General features: G+C 41.6%; 1 protein-coding gene across 1 annotated transcript in view; it reads right to left on the bottom strand.

Moving 5' to 3' along the window:
• Positions 1 to 24,950, bottom strand: part of LOC126484814 (retinal homeobox protein Rx2-like) — a 229,865-nt gene that overhangs the window by 121,567 nt on the left and 83,348 nt on the right. Inside the window, exons 2-3 of the mRNA XM_050108411.1 lie at positions 23,609 to 23,824; positions 23,253 to 23,358 (exon numbers count right to left, since the gene is read on the bottom strand). Of these exons, the coding sequence (XP_049964368.1) occupies positions 23,253 to 23,358; positions 23,609 to 23,824 (322 nt within the window). The remainder of the gene's footprint in view (positions 1 to 23,252; positions 23,359 to 23,608; positions 23,825 to 24,950) is intronic.

Raw genomic sequence — 24,950 nt, 5'->3', positions numbered from 1 at the left:
TATTTTTCCAATCTTCTATTACAAAAAAAAAAAAAAAATAAAAATCTTACATTTATTCCCGTACAGTCTCTGCACGCTGGGCACTTCTGTTTCGCGAGTCTACAACGCTATTTTGTAAATGTCTCTCTCTATACCAACGCTTTTTCATATCTCTATATAATCCATTTTTCAGCTACACCGTTTCTGCTCCGCGGTTAAAAGCTGTCAAAAACGTTGTCAGGTGTCAGATTTCTTTCAGTCGTCTGTAGGAGTGTATTAGTAGTAAAGAATAAATGTATTAAAACTTTATGCATCATGCGGCACTTTTTCACGCGTCTCAGTGTTTATGACATCGTCTCTCCTGATCTACACGTGGTATCATGGCGTAATTTTGTAGCCGATGTAGCGGCATATGTGGCTATTGTCTGCGAAATTTATTGCGAACAGAGTTAGTAGCACTAAAGTAATAAATTTAAAAGTCATGCATGATGCAGCAGTTTTTCACGTATCTCATTGTTACTGACAACGTATCTCCAGAATTATGATAGGTAGACGGTTATTACCCCGGCAGCGATTGTTGCCTGACAAGAAAGGATATGTTTACCAACTCTGGTTCATATCGGTTCAGTGGTTTAGGAGGACGTACGGAACGGGCACACACTGATACACCTATTTTTATAATATGCAAGAATATAATTTTGCCTAACAGATAAATAGTGTGACGCAGAACAAAAAGTTGCAATAAAAGAGCGGCCGTTGTGGCCGAGCGGTTCTAGGCGCTTCAGACCGGAACTTCGCGACTGCTGCGGTCGCAGGTTCGAATCCTGCCTCGGGCATGGATGTCTGTGATGTCCGTAAGTTAGGTTTAAGTAGTCTAGGGGACTGATGACCTCAGCTTTTAAGTCCCGTAGTCCTCAGAGCCATTTGATCCACTTTTTGCAATAAAAGAGTTGGGGAAATGTATTAAGCGTAGAGGATAAAAATTGCTAGCAATGCATGATTTTGCACCTACTGTAAAAACAAATTTCTGGGCCTAAAAAAATGACCTGACATAGCTCAACATCTGACCCATAGTCGTATTGTAGGAGTGATTTTACTTGCGCCGGAGACTGGATGAAGTTTTATGTCATCGACACGAGCGTAGGCTAGTTACACGTTCCGTAGATCATTTTAACAATTTTTTTATGTGTATGCATGATCACCATCAGTAGATGATTTCATGCTGGTCAGTTACAACTTCCTAATTGGCACTGGTCCTTTTAACATTAATGAAAATATTATTTTTAAGTCTTGTTTATGCAACTACACCAAAAGTAGGCCGCCGGAGTGTCCGAGCGGTTCTAGGCGCTTCAGTCTGGAACCACGCGACCGCTACGGTCTTGGGTTCGAATCCTGCCTCGGGCATGGATGTGTGTGATGTCCTTAGGTTAGTTAGGTTTAATTAGTTCTAAGTTCTAGGGGACTGATGACCTCAGCTCTTAAGTCCCATAGTCCTCAGAGCCATTTGAACCATTTCAACCAAAAGTAGGATTTTTTTTTACAGGCTACCAGTTTAAAGGAAATTCCACTGTGACTTTAAAAAGTTGTCCAGAAGAAATGATTTTAGGCTAGATTTAGAACTTGCGTTACCTGACGCATATTTTATGTTGTTAGCAAAGCCTTCAAAAATTTTGTTTGACGTGTAGTGAATTACTTTTTGAGCTACTGGCAACCGTTATAATGAATAATAAAGATCAATTATTCTTTTAATATTATAGGTGTGGACATCGCAGTTCTTTTCATACTGGATCATGTATGACGAAATTTCATTAGTGAAAGTATGTAAATGTAAAACTTTGGAGGCGCAGTTGAAAATGTCTAACTTCTTGAAGAGGTACCTAGAAGAAGATTGCGGGTAAACGCCAAATACTGTTACTGTTAGCTATTCTGTAATCAATTTTTTTTTCCAAGTGATTGGTTGTCCTAGAAAATTATACCATAGGCGAGAAATCAGCGAAAGTGAACAAGATATATTAGGAAACTGATTCGTTTGCTTCCGAGACCAGCAACTGTACTAAGAGCAAAGTATCTGCACGTAATCACCCAGATTTCGAAGAGAGACGTCCGGACCATATGTGAACTGAAATACAGATTTTTCGTCAACCATTACCTGAAAAGATGAACTTACATAACCGGAATTTTCTGTGCGAGGTTTCCAGAACTTTCAGTATATTACTGCGACAGTTTCTGGGAAATATTATGTCTACTACCGCACGTAAATTTCTCTGGACATTAGGAGATGTCAAACCACAAACAGCATGGATAGAGGGTTCCAGCCAGCAGCGGAAGGGGCAGAATCAGAGCTGGGCAACAGGCGTCGCTCGATAGCTAGGGCGCTGATCATCCAAATGGCCAAAATGTTGCACGTTCCCTCAGACGAGTAAAACTCGCAAAACTGGTGAGTTGGCAGCGAAATCTTACTACAGACGGCAGGCTTTGGCTTATTGCTGCATGCAGAACGAAATCACTTTGGGACTACATTTTACGACTGTGGTCCGTAGGGGATGATTAAGATAATTACACGTACGGAAGGTTACAATGTTATCGCGGTTACGTCCACTTTCGTGAGTGCTGAGTTTTGGCAGCAGTTCCAGTATTTAAGAACAAGTGTTGTCATTTGGTGACAATGGGCGTTATTTTTCATTGGCACCTTTATGTGGCGACAATTCTTGGACACTTTCGATTAATGAGGTTGATGGGATTGTTTTAATACTTTGTGACAGCCTTGAGCTGCGTGATTATGTAACATGATGTTTTGGTAAAAGAAGTGACAAGGTTGGCTGTTATGGAAGTAAATATTAATTATTGTGCAAGTCTTTCTTCTAGTGTCTAGCTTACCTGTCCGAGAAGTTTGTTTTCCGAGATCCGAGAACATCGTAAAGCAACAATTTGGAATTTAGCGCTGTTCGATTTCATGTGCTGCGGAGAGATCTTACACTCTGATAGGATTGCTGTTCGACCATATGACTGCTGTAAAAATTACCACGTATACATTCGATAGTGGGCCGGAAATTTCGTACTGTAGCAGCTTTCCCTGTCTTTTTTTTTCATTTAACTTCTTTGTTAGACATTTTGCTGCAAAATGTATCAAGGAGTACATTACAGCCTACTTGCTGTTGTGGTCCCCAGTCCAAAGACTGGTTTGATGCAGCGCCTCCAAACTAGTCCGTCCTGTGCTAGCTTCTTCCTCTCTGCCTAAGTTCTGCAACGTACATCCATTTGAACGATGCTTATTGTATTCAAGCATTGGTTTTCCTCTACGAGTTTCCTCCAAAATTTCTTTCCACAACCAAATTCACTATTATCTGACGCCTCAGTAACTATCCTTTCAATAGACAACCTATTTAGTCAAGCTGCGCTACACATTTCTCCCCCCCCCCCTCCCCTCCCCCCCCCCCCCCCGCCTCACCCAATTCGATTCCGTACTTCCTCAATAGTTATTCGATCTACCCGTTTAATCTTCAGCATTTTACTGTAACTACACGTTTCAAAAGTTTCAATTCTCTTGCTATCTGGACTGTTTATCGTTCTCATTTCATTTCCGTGCAAGGCTCCACTGCAGACAAGTGCCTTCAGGGAAGACTTCGTAAGACCTAAATTTACATTCAACGATAACAAATTTCTTTTTTTCATGAATGCTAATCTGGCTATTGCAACTGTAAATTTTATATCTTCCCTATTTCGGCCATCATTCTTTATTTTCCGGGGCAAATAGCAAAGCCCATCTGCAACTATCAGTCTCTCATTCATTAATATAATTCTCTCAGTACAGCCTGTTTTAAGTGGACTGCGTTTCTTTACCCTTGTTCTACTGTTGTTGACGTTCATCTTGTATTCTCTTTTCAAGACATTATCCGTTCCCTTCAACTGCTCTTGGAAGTCTTGACAGAATAACAATGCCATGGCAAACATCAAAGCTTTTGTTTCAAATGGCTCTGAGCACTATGGGACTGAACAGCGGAGGTCATCATTCCCATAGAACTTAGAACTACTTAAGCCTAACTAACCTAAGGACATCACACACATCCATGCCCGAGTCAGGATTCGAACCTGCGACCGTAGCGGTAGTGCGGTTCCAGACTGAAGCGCCTAGAACCGCTCGGCCACTCCGGCCGGCAAAGTTTTTGTTTCTTCTCCCTGAACAGTACTTCTATTTCCATATTTTTCCGTTGCTTCCTTTAGTGCTCGCTCAGATTAAGTAACATAGGTGGGAGGCTACAACCTTTTTTCTTACTCCTTTCTCAACAGCTGATTCCCTTTTATGTCCTTCGATTTTTGTAAGTGCTGCCTAGTTGCTGTACGTGTTGTAAACAATTTTTTCGTTCTCTGTCCCTGCTACCACTCTGTCCCTGCTGCCTTCAGAATTTCGAAAAGTATATTTCAGTCAACAGTGTCAAAAATCTTTTCCATAACTAAAAATGCTGTTAATGCAGGTTGAACTTTATCCTGCTTCCACAGCTAGATATCTGAAATAGTAATGTAACTTTATCATTACGGAATATTGTTTTACTTATGAATTTCAGTTGGCGATGAATGGCACTGTTGGTTTACATATTCCGACTGGAATGTTCGTTCGATTATTTTAATTATTTCCGCTTCTGAGGAGCATGTTATCCATTAAACATGAGTAATTAGTGTAGCTTGCTATGACAAAGTCATTAAAGCATGACATCACTGATGCTGGAAGGAAAGGAAAAGCCTTTGCTGAGATATGACCTTTAGAACAGCACAGAGGAAGATGCCGCTTTGACTTTAATAAAGGTGTGAAGCAAGGGGATAGTCTCTCCACTGTCCTATTCAGTATAGCCCTGCATAGTGTAGTAAATAAAATCAACAAAAGAGGCACCATATTTATGAAAACTAGCCAGGTATTTGCATACGCTGATGGCATTGCTATAGTAGGAAGAAATATCAATACACTCCTAGAAACATATCGGGCAATGGAAAGAGAAACCTTAAAAATTGGCCTCACAGTAAATGAAAACAAAACAAAGTAAATGGTAATGTCACAATCTGAGGCCAGAAGAACCCCTAAATACTAAATATCAATGGAAAATGCTTCAATGGAGTGTCCTCTTTTAACTACTTGGGAGCCCTAATAACAAATGATAACAGTATTGGGAAGGCTATAAGGGAAAGAATACAAGCAGGAAACAGCTTACTTTGCAAATATGGAGCTTTTCAAAAATAGTCTTGTTACAAAAAAAAACTACACTGCTAATATATAATTCCCTAGTCCTCCCAGTTATGACATACGGCTCAGAGGTATGGACGTTGACAGAACACGATAAAAATGCACTAAGAAGCATTGAGCTGAAAATACCACGCAAAATCTATGGGCCAATAAGGGAGGAAGAAGGTTGGAGAATACGCAACAATGCCGAATTACAAGAGTTAATACAAGGCAGGGACATAGTAAAATTTGTGAAATCACAGCGAATACGATGGCTAGGACACTTGGAGAGAATGGCAGAGGATAGAATTCCAAAGAAAATGATGGAAGGTATGATCCATTCAGTTAGGCGAAAAGGGAGACCTAGAAGAAGATGGATTGACTAGGTAATAGTGGATATCACCAATATGGGAGTCCGGGGGTGGAAAAGAACAGCAAATAACCGAGAAGTGTGGAGGAAGATTATTGAAGAAGCCAAGGCTCACCAAGGTCTGTAGCGCTACTGAAGAAGAAGAAGAAGAAGTAGAGGAAGATGCCGAACTTCTGATGTGCACCTTATAATTCCAATGTACCAGTCATAACAGACATTGTCGTATGTCATCACTGTATGAGTAACTTAAGATAAATTTGGAATTGAAAGATTTGTATAGGTTCTCAGTCTGGCGATCAGAATCTGTGGACCACATCTCTACGAACTCATCGCCAGAGAAACAGGTGGAGATAATTTCTTCCAGAAGCAGAACGCTGCCCTCGGGTCGGAGGCCACCTCACCAGCGCGCGCTAGCCACCTTCCCTGAAGAGTCATTTGTGTTAATAGTTTACTACACAACTGATATCGGGATTTTTCCAAGGCAATTGCGAAACTACCGTACGGAAGACAAAAGCCGTTACCCAACACTTTTACTCCCCTCGGCATTTATAGACAGCTGCGATCCGAGCATGAAACAGTTTGGTTAGCCTTGTCGCAGCAGTTAATGCATTAGACTCTAGTTATTATCCGAGAAAGAAACGCAGCCGTATTTACATGCTGCCACCCTTTCTGGCTGACTTTATGTAACGGTGCCCAAACACGGTAATGGGGCTATAACGATCACGGGAACAGGCTCCTACGTGTTCAACGTATTTGTCACTTACGTTTCAAGGATGGCCTCGTTATGTGGAGGCACGCGCGCCGCATTACTGCTCAAAATATTCAATTATCACGAAGTTAGGAAACACGAGGATCCGCTTCGAAGCAGTTGTATGCATACTTCGAATAATAGGTAGAAAACAGTGTGGAAATGAGACCCAGCTCTCTCCGGCCGTACTTTATGAGTCAAAGCAGGTCAGAAGAGAACGAGAATCGTTTGACCCTGGTCTCTATCGCAGTTCATATAGGCGTGCAAAGAGACTGATTTTTCAAATTAGTCAGCTGGAAGCAATTTAGATCAGTGCCAGAGACGGCGTAGGAAAATCCTTGACAGCATACAGTGCTGCCAACTGCGAAGCGCGAGCGACTGTAGGCGAATGCAGTAATCAAGGTTTGAGAACGCTGAGGCATTGCCATAGAGACGTTTACGAAATCACTTATACGTTACTGGCTGTGGCAGTCGCGCGAAGCTGCAGCTCATAGTCCGGTGCAATTTTCAGGAAGCGACTTATTCCGACTCTGTTCTAGCGTCGGTTGTTTACGACAGAGCTCTCATCAGTTTTTCAATTCGAGTTAACGTAAAAATTTCTATAAATAGAACAGTACAGTGTGACTGTTTCGGCGTAGAAATCATTCGAATCAGCTCGAAAGCAAAACTTAAGGCATGTTCTCACTCTAGAAAGAAATTACAGTTTCTTAACGTGCATAGCCAAACAACAGTTCAAACCATGGTCCACCAAATTGCAAATCCTCAGTCATCTCACACTTTCCGCTGCATTCAGCCAAACTAATTGTTGAGGACGAAACTATCTGAGCAGGTTCGTAACTATTCCTGTCACATTTCTCATATGTATGTGTGTAGTCTGCCGAGCTGCTCCCTTATCCTAACTCCACAAGAATTGAGGGTAACTGTTTGTATTATAATAATCTCACCACTGCGATCTACATCCACGAAGACATTCGCCATGCCACAATTCAGAGCAAAGTGTAGATCACGTTGTGCCAAGATTACGCACACGGTAAACTATTATTTTTGCGGAAGCAGGATTGCTGTATTGTCTACCTCTAAAAGCTGTAGATTTACTGAACTGAGGGCACTTTCATCCAAAAATTATCTAACTTCGTTGAGCATTTCATTTACAGTTTAGTGGAAACGGTACCGACCTGCTACGTGCAATAGTGGTTCTTTGAATTCCAATATCTTCCGTCAGATCAGTTCAATAATGACAGCTAAACTGGATGTTATTGCATCGAAAATACTACCACCAGCACCAAAATGGCACGAATTTATGTTCTGCATTACCTATGCACCAAACGAAAAAGTAACTACTCATATTAACGAATTTTTCCTATTATTCGTTATTGTCTTCTTCAGTGGTTAAGGACAGTAGTGGTGGTTGCTGAAACAAACTCATGATATTCACTTAGCTCTCGTAAGTAGCCAATTTCAGCTGTCCTCTTTGCTACCAAAGAATTTTTTCCCAGCTGTTATTTTCGGCCCCGATTTCTAATCTCATAAGGGTTTTTCAGAGAAAAAATAAAATATCCCATCAGATCTTTGCAAGACTATCTAAAGCAACATCTCTTGCTTCACTTTTGACACCTGTGGTCCTCAAATGTAGTTACTTTGTCCACTTGCAGGGAACATTACATTATAAATAAATCAGATAACAGAACAAGTGCGATTCTGCTCCAACATTTTACAGTAATAGACATTTGTAGTTACATTCTAATGGTGGGTCCTTAGGTCCTTTCATTGAATATTTTTCGTAACGCCCGGTAGCTCTCTCTCAGATGTAAGCCAAGTAGCTAATATATGCTTCCTTTCGGACTCCAGTGAACCCTGAAAGAAGATCAGAGCATAGAGGTTATATGTCTTTTCGCTTGGAAATGCCACTTATGACGAATTAATAATTAACGTTTACGGTATCGCAAATACTCTGGAAACGATAACAAACTCCTATGAACTCACTAATGTATGTAATACTGGTCGGAAGCCAAATTCTTTACATTTCACAGCAGTAGAGCCAAGTCTGAGTACGGGTAATGTATTTTGATTTCTAGGTAACGAACTCAAATGTAATGAGATCTCTGAAAAACATCAATTATGTATCTTATATGCAAACAGCTTTACAGTGATTCTTACGGAATGTAACGATCCCTTAGACCCTCCTTGTAACCTATTAGAAGAACCAAACTTTAGTTATTTCTTACTAATATAGTGTTCCTTATATATTCTATGTTTTATTTTGAACTGTCAGACTCTGGGAAAATGACAGTCTTGGACAAGTACCTCTGAGAACATCCTAAGCAAAGTACGAGTAAGAATGAAAGTAATGAGAGCTGACTTTCTTCCGGCGTATATAGTGTTCAAGTAACTTATGGGCATGCAGCCCGGTGACGTCGTCGACAGCAGCTGAAGTTTTTCGTTGAAAATGTCGGTTTGGTCACCTGTCGCAATATCGGCTGTTGTCGACGTCGCCTGGCCGCATTCCCGTAAGTTATACCAACAATGAAAGTAACGTTATGAGCAGCACATTAAATTTTGAGCAAGGTCTCCTTTTCTGAAATGGACAGTAATTAACACTGATGACATGGCGGTATCAATATACACCACTGGAGAGAATTCCAGCGGCAGTTTCGTGGCGACTTCTTTTCTAGAAGCATGTACGTGTAGTAGTTTTCAATACAAAAGCATTTCGCCTCAGACAATGTCAGTTGTTGCATAGTAGGTTAATACAAGTGCAACTTTATAATTGGGTCTTTGTAGAATACATTTCTGCTCACAAGGGAACCTCCCCATCGCACCCCCCTCAGATTTAGTTATAAGTTGGCAGAGTGGATAGGCCTTGAAAAACTGAACACAGATCAATCAAGAAAACAGGAAGAAGTTGTGTGGAACTATGGAAAAAATAAGCAAAATATACAAACTGAGTAGTCTATGTCCAACATATGCAACATCAAGGACAGTCTGAGATCAGGAGCGCCGTGGTCCCGTGGTTAGCGTGAGCAGCAGTGGAACGAGAGATCCTTGGTTCAAGTCCTCCCTCGAGTGAAAAATTTAATTTCTTTATTTTCGCAGTTATGATCTGTCCGTTCGTTCATTGACGTCTTTGTTCACTGTAATAAGTTTAGTGGCTGTGTTTTGCGACCGCACCGCAAAACCGTGCGATTAGTAGACGAAAGGGGAACCGAAAATATTTGATCGCAAGGTCATAAGTCAACCGATTCCTCCACAGGAAAACACGTCTGATATATTCTATACGACACTGGTGACGGCATGTGCGTCACATGACAGGAATATGTTGTCGACCCACCTAACTTGTACACTTGGCGAATAGGTAAAAAGATTCTTCTACCTTGCCCGATTTAGGTTTTCTTGTGGATGTGATAATCACTCCCAAAAAAGTGATGAAAACATAAGAGTGTCACATAAACTGCAACAAATGACTGCAACAGTCGCACAGTTTTCCCTGTGATCTGTCAAAACATATGTTTTTAACGTTTTAAAATTTTCCGTGTGTAGACCGTCAAATCCTGCATATGTCCAAGCAAATCTGAACATGTCCTGGAATTTTGGAGAACGACGTTGATTGTGTGTGTGTGTGTGTGTGTGTGTGTGTGTGTGTGTGTGTGTGTGTGTGTGTGTGTGTGTGTGTGTGTGTGCGCGCGCCCCTGAACTTTGATAATTGTCTGAAAATAAAAAATTAAAATTTTCACTCGGGGGAAAATTCGAACCAAGGACCTCCGGTTCCACAGCTGCTCACGCTAACCACAGGACCACGGCGCTACTAAGGTTGTTCTGTACTTAATGTTACATATCCTGAGCATGGACTACTCAATTTGTATATTTTGCTTATTTTTTTCATAGTTCCACACAACTTCTTCCTGTTTTCTCGATTGATCTTTGTTCAGTTTTTCAAGGCCTATCCACTGTGCCAACTTATAACTAAATCTGAGGGGGGTGCGATTGGGAGGTTCCCTTGTCAGCAGCTGTCCGTTTCTGCCGAAGACTGGACTACAGGTGACTACGACTTGCTATCTGGAACTGCGAGGACATACGGTAAGACGAGTTCACTTTAGAGTGGAAGATTGGGCCCTTGCGCCATCGCAAGAAAGGCAGCCAGGATCTCTATAGTTCACTAAGGAAAACCGTACACCATATCAGCGACGCGAAAGTAAAGCCTTAGTGCAGACGTACTTTGCTGTATCTCCTAGTCCATGGTTGATTTTAAAAAGACCTGATAGGTCTGAAAGTTATCAGTGGAAAGTTTCTTGGTTAATTTATTTCTTGGCGTATCGATTTTTACGTAAATAGGGACACTTTCGGTATTAATCGTTCCCATAATCCATTTTCACGTCGGCATACTGTACATAGCGAGAAGAGATTTTATACTACTAGGTCCATCATACGATAGCTTAATTTAGGATGAGACTAAACGTGAATACCGAAAGATATATTTACTGAAAAATCTGGGAGTTGTTGTAAGTGTGTACTAACCCGTCTTCGCGTTAATATTAGGACAAACTCGCAGTGCTAAGTCTGTCATTAGATACGGCACATGAACTACTCGGATACGAAGAAACTGCTTTCAAATCGAGCAATATTATTTTCTTGAGTCTTAAAACATGATAGTTGTGAGGATTCTGGCTACTAACAGCAAGAAGACTATACTGACTTTTTTAAAAGTTATCATTTAGTTTTGCAAATAAATTATAAAATTAGCTTTTCCTGTTCTTTGTTATTCACCACTATCAGTGACACACACACACACACACACACACACACACACACACACACACACACACACACACACACAGTGTCAATGGCAAAGCACTATTCGTCATATGTTGTTCCCATTTCCCTGGACGTAGAACATGCATTCGCTAAAACAGCCCACTACCAGGTCGGAAACGAGAAGGTGTTATTGGTGGTGTAGTATTTATCACCACAGGCTGCTTATTTGTTTCCTCTGTGGCAACCCTGCTGTAATTTTCCGCGTGCGTGCGCGAGTGTGAAGTGATTGCCGCGCTGTCTGCCATTACCTGATTCCGCGCCACCCTCTCATTTCCTCTGCGGGAGAACTGCTTTCGATCTCGGCTGATGATAAGCTCTGTGTCGCATTATTTTTTCAAAGCACTTAAAACGCTTTGGGAAAGTACGGGGGCGAGAAAGTTAGTCGAAGCAGTGGCGTCGAAGTCGCCGCTCTCTAGATGATTTTGGCCTAGAGACGTTGTAACAAGACCATTTGGAGGACGTAGTATACAAGATTTCTCCCCTTTACAATAATAGCTACAAGAATTCAGTAGTCTCCAACAGTAGTGTATATGTATATAATGGAGAACAAACACAGGCAGTGCTGTGAGGACATGAACAATATAGCAAAGAAGTTTCTAAAATTACACTGTAACTATTTGTTTTACCAGTAATCATGAGTCTGTGCAAATTACTACAAACCTTACCTCGAAAATATCCAACATTCTATTACTAATGTAATTCTAAAGGTAGCAGAGGTAAAACACAGGGAGCGAGATATCTGTACAGAAACCAAACCGTAGTTATAGGAGTCTAAGGATAAGAGAGATGGGCAGTGATTTGAAGGGAATGAAATAAGGTAGTATCCTATCCCCAATATTACGTTATCTGTACAGTAGCAAGCTGTCAAGAACACCGAAGATAAATCGAAAAAGAGAATCAAATTTCAGCGAGAACTTTACTGTTAACCGATGATGTAATTCAGCTGAACGTAATGGATAGTATCTTGAAAGGAGGTTATAAGATAGGCGTAATATGACGGTAATGGAATGTGATGAATACACTGAGGCAATGCCAAGGCAATTAGATTACGAAGTACGACACAAAAACAGTAGATGAGTTGTGCTATTTAGGCAACAAAATATCTATGACCTCAGTAAATCGGTTATCAGACGCAGACTAACAATCATTGTACAGCAATGAAACGTCGATGATAAGTTAGGAAAAAAGAAAACAGAAGCATCTAAAATGTGGTGCTACAGAAGAATGCTGAAAATTATCATCATTCATATAATGACTAACGAGGAGGTACTCGATCGAACTGGGCGAGAAAACGTTTATGGCACAACTTGGCTATAAAAAGGGATAAGTTGGCAGAACACATCCTGAGACATGGAAGAATCATCAGTATTGTGATGTGAGGGAGAGTGGGGATCGTAATAACTGTACAGCGAAACCAAGGCTTGAATAGAGTAAGTAGATTCAACTGGATGTAGGCTGCAATATTTCTGCGGGGCTTGTCCCTGACAGCCAATCACGGAGATCTGCAAGAAAAAAATCTTCAGAATTAGGACAATCTCAAAAAAGAAGAGAACGCAATATCAATTGTTCACGATTTTAGTACAGTCTCTCAAGCTTACAGGATCTCAAAATGTAATGGTAATAAAATTCCCCGCAAAATTTATAATAATAGAAATTATGAATACTACGAAGAACATGTCAATATCTTATGCACCGACGAGCGTTGGAAACAGAAGTTGTGCAAGTGCAACTCTAAGCAAAACTAAAGAAATGCTGTGTGAAAATGTTTCGAGTATCCATGGTGTCAGTTTGTCAAATAATTGTATTAATATATACACGAAAAAATTTTCTTGATAGCAACAATATACCAAGAAAAGTCGGAATGTAGTACACATGATCATGTAAATACGTAGACCAGACATAAGCATAACATGCAAAAAACATAGCATTAGTGAATACATGCATTGCAAAAACCTCAAAGTATGACATCTATAAATATTTCTGACTGTAAAAAGTAATGGAAAAAGGTTTCAAATGGTTCAAATGGCTCTGAGCACTATGCGACTTAACTTCTGAGGTCATCAGTCGCCTAGAACTTAGGACTAATTAAACCTAACTAACCTAAGGACATCACACACATCCATGCCCGAGGCAGGATTCGAACCTGCGACCGGAGCGGTCGCTCGGCTCCAGGCTGTAGCGCCTAGAACCGCACGGCCACTCCGGCCGGCTAAAAAGGTTTCACTATAAACGATATCAGTGAGGTATGAAGCATAATGCGGCGTTCAGGACTGCTACAGTGCGAATATAGATTGCATCTGAATCTTTCTGGCAGATTAAAACTGTGTGCCGGGCCGGGACACGAACTCGGGACCTTTGCCTTTCGCGGGCAAGTGCTCTACCAACTGAGCTACCCAAGCACGACTCACGCCCCGTCCTCACAGCTTTACTTCTGCCAGTACCTCGTCTCCTGCCTTCCAAACTTAAACAGATTACATCTGTATAACAAGGCACATGTCTAGGAGAATGAAAAGACTGAACATCTCCAGCAAAATTGTCATGCACGAGTGCCCACTCTACGATGTTAGACAAATATCTCCGTGTAGACTGTTCCAGGATGGAGTAACTATTGATGCACCGTTTGAACTGCATATGAACTAGTGTCAAGTGTCAATGGGTTTGAAACAAAGAGCACAACGAACAAATAGAAACCAGTTATTAGACAGATGCTTTTAATTTTGCCTTTTTCCTGTACAAATATGGTTTTCACTTTGGCATTTCGGATCCATACCGGGAATAAGCAAATTTTAATTTTTGTATGCTCTTACATCCATAAAAGTCTTTGTTCTTGACACCCTTTTTCCTTACTGTTCCAAATACATGTTATGCACAAAAAAAGGAACTTTACCAGTTAACGTTCCTCCAGCGTCACCACTGTGAGCCAAGTCCTTAATGTAAGTACAAGGAGGAAGAGAGTAACATGTTTTGTAGAACTATCTGTTGTCCGACTTGCACTGTTATCTTGTAAATTACCTGTTGCAATTTGAAAATGACAGAGTGGATAAAGCAGTAAAAAATCGTACAATTTAGCTATGAACTCTAAATTCCTGCTAACAATTTCCTCTTGATAAGGCCTCCACACAGACTAGCAACAGGCAAGGGAGGGCTGTAAGTTTACCCACAGGTTGACGCATCGTGGAGAATGTGTACGTTACCGAAAGTATTCCTATGAAGCACGTTCTGCGCTTTGTTTTGTGTGTGGCTTCGGCTGCATGCCGAAAATAAAAGTATGCTCCAAAAATGGTTCCGACTGAGAATTATGACTTTCATTTTAGGGATGGGGCGATGTCACAAGCTAAAGTAGCATCGTCTGTACCTCACTGAAAGAATTGTGATTGCAGCTATTCTCAATGCATGCTAGAGGTACAGCGCATAATGTTAGCAGCCCATTTCTATGGGCGACGCATTTAGAGACACGGAGAAGGAACTGTGATCTATGATATGTCGTATGACTTCTGTCATTGTGGACGGCTGTTCAGGATCCGCGTTTCAATGGTGATGGTTATTTTACAGAAGCAACTACGCGTTTGGCCTCACGAGGATGAGTGGTCGCCGCTCATCAGGTTCCCACCAGAGAAATTTCTACCACAGTCACTGGGAACGTAAGGCAACAGCTCCACGTCAGAACAAGGACTCTACAAACAACCTGTGAATAGTCTTATTTCCGTCAGTTTGATTGGTTTTGCTCGCCACGAGTTCCTCTTCTATGCCAGCCTCGTCATCTCTTACAGCTAGCGTCCTCTTATTTGTTGGATATATTCAAGTCTATCATCCTCTACAGTTTCACCCTCTTGAACTCCGTAAAGTGCGATGGAAGTTATTCATTGATGCATTAACACATGTCCCATCGTCCTGTCCCTTACTGTGAACGTTTTCCACACATTCCTGTCCTAGCCGATTCTCCGGGGAACATCCTCATATCTTAGCAGTCCACTTTTCTCCATCCTTCCGTAGAACTACATCTGAAACATTCCGAATCTCATTTTTTTCTGATTTTCCCCACAGTCCATAACTCACTTCCACAGAATTCTGAGCTCCAAATATACATTCTCATATTTTTCTTCCTCAAATTAATGCCCGTATTTGAAACTAGCAGACTTCTGGCCAGGAATGCCCTCTTTCCCTTCTCTAGTCTACGTTTTATTCTTCCTTGCGTTGTCCGTAATGTATTTTGCTCCCAAATTAGCAGAGTTCTTTCAAAGCTGCACTTCGTTGTCCACAATTTTCAGTTTAACTTTATCACAAATCTCGATTTTTTTTAGTCCTCATTACCTTTGTCTTTCTTCGGTTTACTCTCTGTTTTGTGCTCATTAGGTCATTCCATTCAACAGGACCTTTAGTTCTTCCTCACTTTCAATGTCGATAGCAATATCAGCAAATCTTATCATTGATATCCTTTTGGTTTGAATTTTAATCCCATGTCTGAACGTATCCTGAGTAAAATCTTCAGTCATTACCTTTTGGATATGGGAAGGAACCTCACATCGACACATTCTTTGGCAAACAGACAGGAAACTGTGGTTCACTGGGACAATTCGTGGAAGTACAGTGTCACCACAGAAGTGATCATCAGAAACTCCTATCCCCTCAAAAAACAATTTTCCTGAGTCCTCCTTAGTAGCGAAAACCCAACTCTGGAACAACCTTCCGCATTATGTTACAGAACTAAATAACATCTCCAGCTTCAGAAGACAGGTAATGACTGAAGCAACCATAAGATTACCATTGATGCTGTACACACTCGTTACCGTTGTACATCCCTCTCTGCAACTTTTTCTCCCTCTTTTCTCAGTATCCTTAGCCGATGTAGTATCCAGAACTTACTTTATCTTAAAACATCTCGTTTTTAGACTTGTAAATTCTTCTTGTAGCTGTCACTATCACTATTGTTATTAACATCACAGTTATTATCGTCGATGTCGTCACCATCATCATCATCATCATTATTTTCGTTATTAGAGGCTACAGCTGCAGTAGTACAAGTAATGCCAATATTAACCTTGTTAGTTCATGGTACAATCTACTTAGAATGTCACATCAGGCATTCAAATCATTTTAATACTAGCTGTCACATTAAAATTGTTATTTCTTAAATAACATCGATGAAATGGATATTGTATGTGTGGAACACTGGGGCCATGTAAGAAAGGGCGTCATGGCTCCAATCAAACCAGGTTAAATAAATAAAAATAACTTGTTAACACAGCTATGTCGTGTCCTGAACACATAAGTAAACTGGATAAACTCGAGCCTGTATAGTACTGTGTAGTCATTCTTTACGTACATGGTTAGTAAGATCCGAACGGGGATCATCGCGACGGGTACGCTGTGTGAAAAGTACTGCTTTATGTTTGTAAGAGCGCCCAAGATTCACTTCCCGGGAAGTAATATAATTATCGTTTCATGGTATCTGCATCTGGCTTGTCGCGAACCACCAGAACAAAGCCCTAAACGTTTGTCTTTGTAGTGTTCCGCTGAAAGTTATCGATTACAAATTATAATGATGTTACTGTCTTGAATTCGAGTACGACAGTAATTCAAAGTAATCACAGTAGTTTGGCGTCCCTGCTTATGTTCAACAAGCTTCTGTTTTCGCGTCATTGTGCTTAACGTGGACTGGGTCACAGGCGCCACGACTAGGATTCCTCTCCCGCATGACATCTATATCTACATTTATACTCCGCAAGCCACCCAACGGTGTGTGGCGGAGGGCACTTTACGCGCCACTGTCATTAACCTCTCTTTCCTGTTCCAATCGCGTATGGTTCGCGGGGAGAACGACTGCCGGAAAGCCCTCGAATCTCTCTAATTTTATATTCTTGATCTCCTCGGGAGGTATAAGTAGGGGGGAAGCAATATATTCGATACCTCATTCAGAAACGCACCCTCTCAAAACCTGGACAGCAAGCTACTCCGAGATGCAGAGCGCCTCTCTTGCAGAGTTTGCCACTTGAGTTTGCTGAACATCTCCGTAACGCTGTCACGCCTACCAAATAACCCTGTGACGAAACGCGCCGCTCTTCTTTGGATCTTCTCTATCTCCTGCGTCAATCCGAGCTGGTACGGATCTCACACTGATGAGCAATACTCAAGTGTAGGTCGAACGAGTGTTTTGTAAGCCACCTCCTTTGTTGATGGACTACATTTTCTAAGGACTCTCCCAATGAATCTCAACCTGGTGCCCGCCTTACCAACAATTAATTTTATATGATCATTCCACTTCAAATCGTTCCGCACGCATACTACCAGATGTTTTACAGAAGTAACTGCTACCAGCGTGTGTTCCGCAATCATATAATCATACAATAATGGATCCTTCTATGTATTCGCAATACATTACATTTGTCTATGTTAAGGGTCAGTTGCCACTCCCTGCACCAAGTGCCTATCCGCTGCAGATCTTCCTGCATTTCGGTGCAATTTTCTAATTCTGCAACTTCTCTGTATACTACAGCATCATCCGCGAAAAGCCGCATGGAACTTCCGACACTATCTACTAGGTCATTCATATATATTGTGAAAAGCAATGGTCCCATGACACTCCCTTGTGGCACGCCAGAGGTTACATTAACGTCATTAGACGTCTCTCCATTGAGAACAACATGCTGTGTTCTGTTTGCTAAAAACTCTTCAATCCAGCCACACAGCTGGTCTGATATTCCGTAGGCTCTTACTTTATCAGACGACAGTGCTGAACTGTATCGAACGCCTTCCGGAGCCTGAATCTAACATTTTCTGGGTCTCATGAACAAATAAAGCGAGTTGGGTGTCACACGATCACTGTTTCCGGAATCCATGTTGATTCCTACAGTAGTAGATGACGAGGGAAGTTGCGTAGAGAAGGGGACGGCACGAAGCCAGGCGCGGCCTCCACAGCCCAGGGTCACAGGGGAGCGCCCCGTGGGGTCCGTTACCGCAGGGCGCACACAGCTAAACATGTTTTGGGCTTCGCCATACAGAACAACTGGATTAGGAACGTGATTCTTGTGAACGAAAACAGCGTCTCCAGCGAGACTTAACTCTCTCTCTCTCTCTCTCTCTCTGTCTGTGTCTGTGTGTGTGGTGTGTGTGTGTTTCAGTCGCTTGGCATATCTTTTGGGACATCTTTCTAAAAGAGGACTGCCCTCGCAGTGACTATTTATGGGACTCTTCGATGGAACATTTCATATCATGTTTGGAAAACTGACGGGCGCTCAACAACATTGTTATCAAACCTTTGTTAAACATTGTTTAAATTCTTAGCGAGACGAACGAAGTCATAGACGTAAAAATTCATCCTGGCCTGTGGACACACCATAGAAACTTTGGACTGCGTGGCAATAACAAAGGCAACAGTTAATTATCAAAATACAAAATGGCTAACGAAAATAACAGATTGGTAATTGCGTGTCTGCATGCGCATTTATGCCCCTTCCTCACGGTTTAATGAAATTCTAATACACTCAGAACAGAAAATTATAAATAAAACGATAACTAACTAAAAAACAATGCTGAAAGTTATCCTCTGGTACATGTGGCTGGCTGACCACTAACAGAAATAGGGGAAAGCCAGTTATTGTTAAAAGTTCTTCACATGGATGTTAAAAATGCTAAAATAAAAATCTTAGTCTCAGTTAAAAATATATTTGCTAAGACAGAAATGGACACAGTGAAAATTGTCAAACTACGATACAGACAGTCGAGGCTGACTGTATCATTGACTAAGGAGACAGTAAAATATCATATCCGGCAATTTAGGTGCTACTACGGACAATACATAAACCTTATATTCCTCTTCACCATCCTGTCTATGATATTAAAGCAGTAGATAAGACGTCAGCAAGAAAAACCGCTGTCGTCGCGTCAAAAATGTAATATGCAGTCTAATAAAATCTGGAACTCCGACGCTGGCAATCCAGGAAGCACATCACACCGTTGGGTCGTCTCGGCGGAGAAGGTGCCTGCGTGTTTAGAGGACGATGATATATTCACAGTCGCGTTAAAGCCACTTCTTTCTGACTGTGTGACGGAACATGTTCGTCACGATGAACTGTGAGATTCACCGTCCTTAATTTTTGTTATTTTGAACCTCCATCCACTTATTCTTATACTGACACAGCTACTACACAGAAACAAGATAGTAGTACACAGGAGGACAGCACAGTGAAGTTAATTTATTTCGTTGCAAGCTTAGCTTGTTGCCATGTCCGCTTGGTCATTTTCCTGTATTCCCACATGGGCCGCTATCCAGCGGAGTGACACTTTATCCTCCTGCTTTTGTAGCGTTTGAACGGTGTCTCTCACGTATTGGACTACATTGCCTGCTGGACGCACTAAATAACTAGTTTGTAGGGTGCTTACAGAATCAGATCAGACGACAAAATTATTCCGTCGACTGAATCTCATCTGCTTCAATGCCTTTAGCATCGCACAGAGCTCTGCATCAAAGGCTGTGAAATCATCTGTAAGCCGAATCCTAAGGACACTACCAGGGAGAAACTTGCGAGCACCCTACCCATTTGAAGATACTTATTTCGTGGTAGAATAATTATGAGCACATTAGAATAGGTTGAATCAAATGTTTGTCATTTATTAACATAAAGCCAGTCTCCCGTCCTGGTCCACCATCTTAGGGAAGTATAGGTTATTCTACTTTTTTTTTTACCGTAGAACTCCAACAATCCGTTGGTAAGAGTCGCCAACGGTTTCTTCTTTACCATTTCTTTATTTTTTACTCTTAGTTGCACCGACAATTTGGGTTAATGGTGACTACATTCGAATAGAAAAGCCTAAAACGGCAAAATCAAGAAATGACGTGTTTCTGTTTGTTCAGTAGCAGCTTAAATGTTTTGACGCTAAAGTCTCCGAGGTATTACATAAGTAGCCAAGAGATAAGAACTTATCTACTGGACTGTTCATTACAGTGTTTCAGAAAATTTATCTGGGACATGTTACACTTCCTAATACGGTCTGTGGCCAACAATTATCAAAATGATTTCTAATGATATGAGGGAGTTAATGGCCATTGAATCTTCAAGGTAGGGGGCAAGGGTGAGGGTGAATATACAGGTGTAAGATCTGTTTTAACGAGTGAAACTTTTATAACTACTTAAATGAGATTTAATGAGGTAACATAACTGGCAGAAGAACATACCAAATTCAAACACCAACGTCACACAAAATTCAGGAATTATCGGCAATTACAGTTGAGGGTACTGTAAATCGTACTGCTTTTATGAAAGATGATGCCTGGTAGCAACGGGCAGCTATAGACTGACTGCTTCACCTTAGACTCCTACCCAACATTTAATTCAGCAGGCCCAGTAATCCGCTTTCCTTTCAGTCTGTGTTTATCTATCTATCTAAAATGAAGCACTCTGTGACCAAACAGTGTGCCCTAGCTCTATATACATTGTAAGAGTGTCTAAAATCCACATGGTAAGAAGACCAATAATTCATAAAACATATGGCCGAAAGACGAAAGGCAGTTACATATGATATAAAACTGATGCAACAAAAATCCGAAAGTTGGATGTTATAACGACAGTGTTCCGCCAGTCCCTGTCATTCTTAACTGGAAATCCTACACCTTCTCCGAAGACAAGACAAGATCGACATTACAGGCCCTTACGGGGGCAACCACAACGTAACATGAAAAGCGGACTCATATTTTGCGTAACCGACACGTAGGGAATGTTGCGAAAATCCGGGAGCAGGTCTTTGTATTTCTTGTTTAAACTTTACTAGTCTCGTCAGGTGAGGACCAAGGATGTAAGAAAGTACACAAACGGAACAAAATTGGACGATCTGCATTCCACAAAAGCTCTCACGTTTCTCTCAGTACCCCAAGGAACCTGCTCCCTCAAGCTTGACACATCTATGAATACCGCAGGATGGAGAACACACTTCTCGAAAAGAAATGTGAATTTCATCAATATTCATAGTCTCATTTCGAGAAATAAATTAGATCTTTGCTAGGAAACTGAACTGCGAAGATCTTTCCAAGATACCCATTTACAGCATTCGAATGTTAAGTTGACGTCACCTGGTAGCAATTTCGATCGTTTCTGCGATTCATACAGGGCGAATGTTGTGTATAAACGAGTAGTCAACACTGTCGTAGGATTAATAGATATTACTACAGCGTCCCTGTAGAGTGGAGTGATCGACATCTTCTGAATTATTCTGAAATTTTCAAACAGTAGTTTCAACCACGAAAAACGTTGGCGGTTACTGTATGTAACAGTGCATGTCACGAGGGAAAGAATTCATGGACAGTTGAATTGATGTTCCTAAACAATGGAAACAATCAACAGACTACACATGAGCAGGAATGTTCAAAAATATCTATAGCAATCTCACTATGCTTATAGTTCCGCAAAAAAAAAAAAAAAAAGATAAAGTCAGACCCATAACTGTGATGGAAGCTAGTATTAGAAATAGGATCATTAATGAACCCCGCAAGCTTGTACGTCTACTCACTTGAGTATACGGCTAGAAGCAACTAAAATTAGTAAATTAAGAAATTTAACGCTGTCGACAAGTGACTATCAAAATATTGGGAAACTGAAATTGAAAAAATACATCTCGGAAATTAAGTGTTACACGGTTTATTCCCTCCATGGAGTGATATACGTTAATAATGTCAACATTCCATTTAACGAGCACAAAATAATTCGTATTTCTCTTAATTAGTGAGATTCAGTCTTAGATGCCACAACTAATGTAACCTTCAACAGGATGTAGCAATTTAATGAGACTCTGTGAAAAGATTAGGCACTTCTCATGTCTAGTTGATCGCAGCTGGGAGAGAGAGTTTATTATGATCGAAAATATGCCTTAATATTGAAATCCAACGGTAGTATTACAGCCTTGTCTTATGTCGAAGTCAGCTTTGTTCATGTGCATTACAACGCTACTGAAGACAAAAAAAGTTAAATAGTTAAACAGTAGAGATAAAGACAAAGCGATCGCCAGTGAAAGCGTTATTGCGGTGTAAGACAGAGCATAAGACGCTGGCATCAAAATATTTGACATCAACCCTTACGCTCCAGCCGTCAGCTGCTTGCATGCACGGACATGCGCAGTTTAAGCCCACCATCAGCCGTCAGTTGTTTGATACAGACAGCAACGGATGTCGTCCGACAACCGTATCCAGCACTTTTCCGGCTGCAGATACGGTGGCGGAATTTGCAAGTCCGCAAATACTTCCCACGAGAAGAAAAATAAGAAACAGTCATCGATGTCTACGTGGCTCAACTAAATTTTGGAGCACACTGGCAGATGGCGACTCTAATAATGTATATACGCTACACTCTTAGCTTTTACATCCTAAGAAAAAATATCGTGGTTGACGAGTGAACATTTCCTAGTTCCACGAATTCAAGCTCTGGAATATACTTGGTGTGTCACATTCTGAGTGTCACATCTGTCACGTACATGCGATATTTACCGGTAGCCAGTGGCGTATCTAAGACGTTATATTCAGGACGAACCTGGTTGCCGAAAATACATCGGACTACTTGCCACAAATGAAACTCGAAATGTAACAACGCCAGTAAGCCATCTGGCTATGTTCTCAAGATCAGTTCATTAGCTGCGGTTACCACAATTTTATGTATTTAACTGCTCTTACACACGAAATGATTCGAGAAATAATTCCATTTTTGGCATATGCTTTCTTGCTACCTGTTGACCTATTAAACTGAACTTTCTTCCGTGTCTGATGGTCACAGGTTATACACAGAAAGCGCTACCATTAAGAAGTAAACATTTACCAAGAAATCGTACATGACAATGATAATAATTTCTATTAACACTTGTGTGAAGTACTCGAACATGTAGAGCGTACAAAAAGCAACGTTTTAACGTTGAAACCAAAGATTCTGCTTTCACGGTAGTAGACGTTTATGAACATTTGCGTAAGGGGTAAAGGACTGGTAATCCAGATGAAGATGAAATGGTAAGTTAAACGCTTAGTGTAATGCAATGACAACGAAACTTTTGCTGAAAACTGTTTTATTTGTCCATTATGAAACAAACACCAATAGGCCCCGCAGAACAGAGAAAGTGTTGCAGGGTGTGTGTCGACAAGCAAGTACTGCGCGCGGACTGACCTTCCTTCACGGAGGCGGTGCCCAGGATCTGGTCTATGCTGTAGAGCCCGCGCGGCCTGGCGGGCTCCTCGGAACTCCTCGGCGGCGGCTGCGACTGCTGCTGTTGCTGCTGCGCCGGCGGCTGCTGCTGCTGCACGTGGTGGTCCATCATCGCTGCACCGTCGCCCAAGCAGCACTGCGGCCCGCCGACCCGTCCTCCCCCCTCGCGGGCGCGCACTCACTTAGATAATGAACCGCTCGCTGTCCCCCTCCCCTCCACCCTTTCGCCCCTCACCGAGTCGTCGATCCGTAGCCGTGGCCGCTGCCGCCGTCTCTCTTTAATCACACGCTATCGGTAAGAACTGACTCCCTCTCGCCGGCGGCAGCGGCGGCGGCGGCTGCGGCGGCTCCGGCCAATGGGAGGCCGCAGCGCGGCTGTCGCGCCCAATCAGAGCGACCGCGTGCCGACGCAGGGGAGGGGCGCTGTTGACAGAGCCGGCGCCCGCGCCCCGCGTCTCATTGGCTGCAGGAAGCGGCTGCGGCTGCCACGCTGGCGGGACGCGCCGCTTAGGTCTGCGACGCTGTTGCGTGTCCTAACCGCCCGTCCTCATGGCAACAGGTGTAAACAAGCGTCAGAAGCTGATTGCGAAACCCTGAACAACTACAGCTTCTTTTTTTGTTTATCGATTCATCTGTTACTTCTTGATAGAACAATTCTATATTTACTGTTGAACGGCAAGTTCGCTGTGTTCTACTGATTTTCAAACTAATTTTCGGCCCATTGGGCCTTCCTCAGGAAACAACTGACTAACGTCTGAAATGAACACTAGTTCTTACGTAACCAAACAGTATACGCAAAGACACAATCACTTGCATAGAGTGCTGTGCAAGAAAGCTGTTTCTTAACGTTGAAATGGACGCAATGGTCATCGCTAAGCACAAGAAATAATTAGACTACACAATATTACAGGTTAAATAGCTATAATGCTAAATTTTGTGACTTCTTAACGCTGGCCGAGAAACTGCTAAACTAAGCACGCTTCATTTATGTTGCGCAAGAAACGCGACTTACATGGTAACTAATATTTTAATGGAAGGGGCAAATATTATACACAGTGCATTGTTAAAATACATAGTTGATAGTATTATAAGTTACATTGTTCAAGTTTGTTGGGTAAACAAAGTTGTTGTTGTTGTGGTCTTCAGTCCTGAGACTGGTTTGATGCAGCTCTCCATTCTACTCTATCCTGTGCAAGCTTCTTCATCTCCCAGTACCTACTGCAACCTACATCCTTCTGAATCTGCTTAGTGTATTCATCTCTTGGTCTCCCTCTTCGATTTTTTCCCTCCACGCTACCCTCCAATACTAAATTGGTGATCCCTTGATGCCTCAACACATGTCCCACCAGCCGATCCCTTCTTATAGTCAAGTTGTGCCACAAACTTCTCCCCAATCCTATTCAGTACTTCTTCATTAGTTATGTGATCTACCCATCTAATCTTCAGCATTCTTCTGTAGCACCACATTTCGAAAGCTTCTATTCTCTTCTTGTCTAAACTATTTATCGTAACGGATAGAAAATTCTATTCTGTTTTAATTTGCATAAATATACTGCTACACAAAGTTAAAACACAATAAAATTTTCTATCCTTTACCTTGCTTGCCCACAAATTTCATAAAAATATCTTGTAACACTTTAATATTATTTTAACCATGTA

This window comes from Schistocerca serialis, chromosome 6 (genome assembly GCF_023864345.2).
Source record: "Schistocerca serialis cubense isolate TAMUIC-IGC-003099 chromosome 6, iqSchSeri2.2, whole genome shotgun sequence".
NCBI classification, from domain to species: Eukaryota; Metazoa; Arthropoda; class Insecta; order Orthoptera; family Acrididae; genus Schistocerca; species Schistocerca serialis.
The sequence above is the reverse complement of the archived record's forward strand: the minus strand, read 5'-3'. Positions and strand labels throughout refer to the sequence as shown.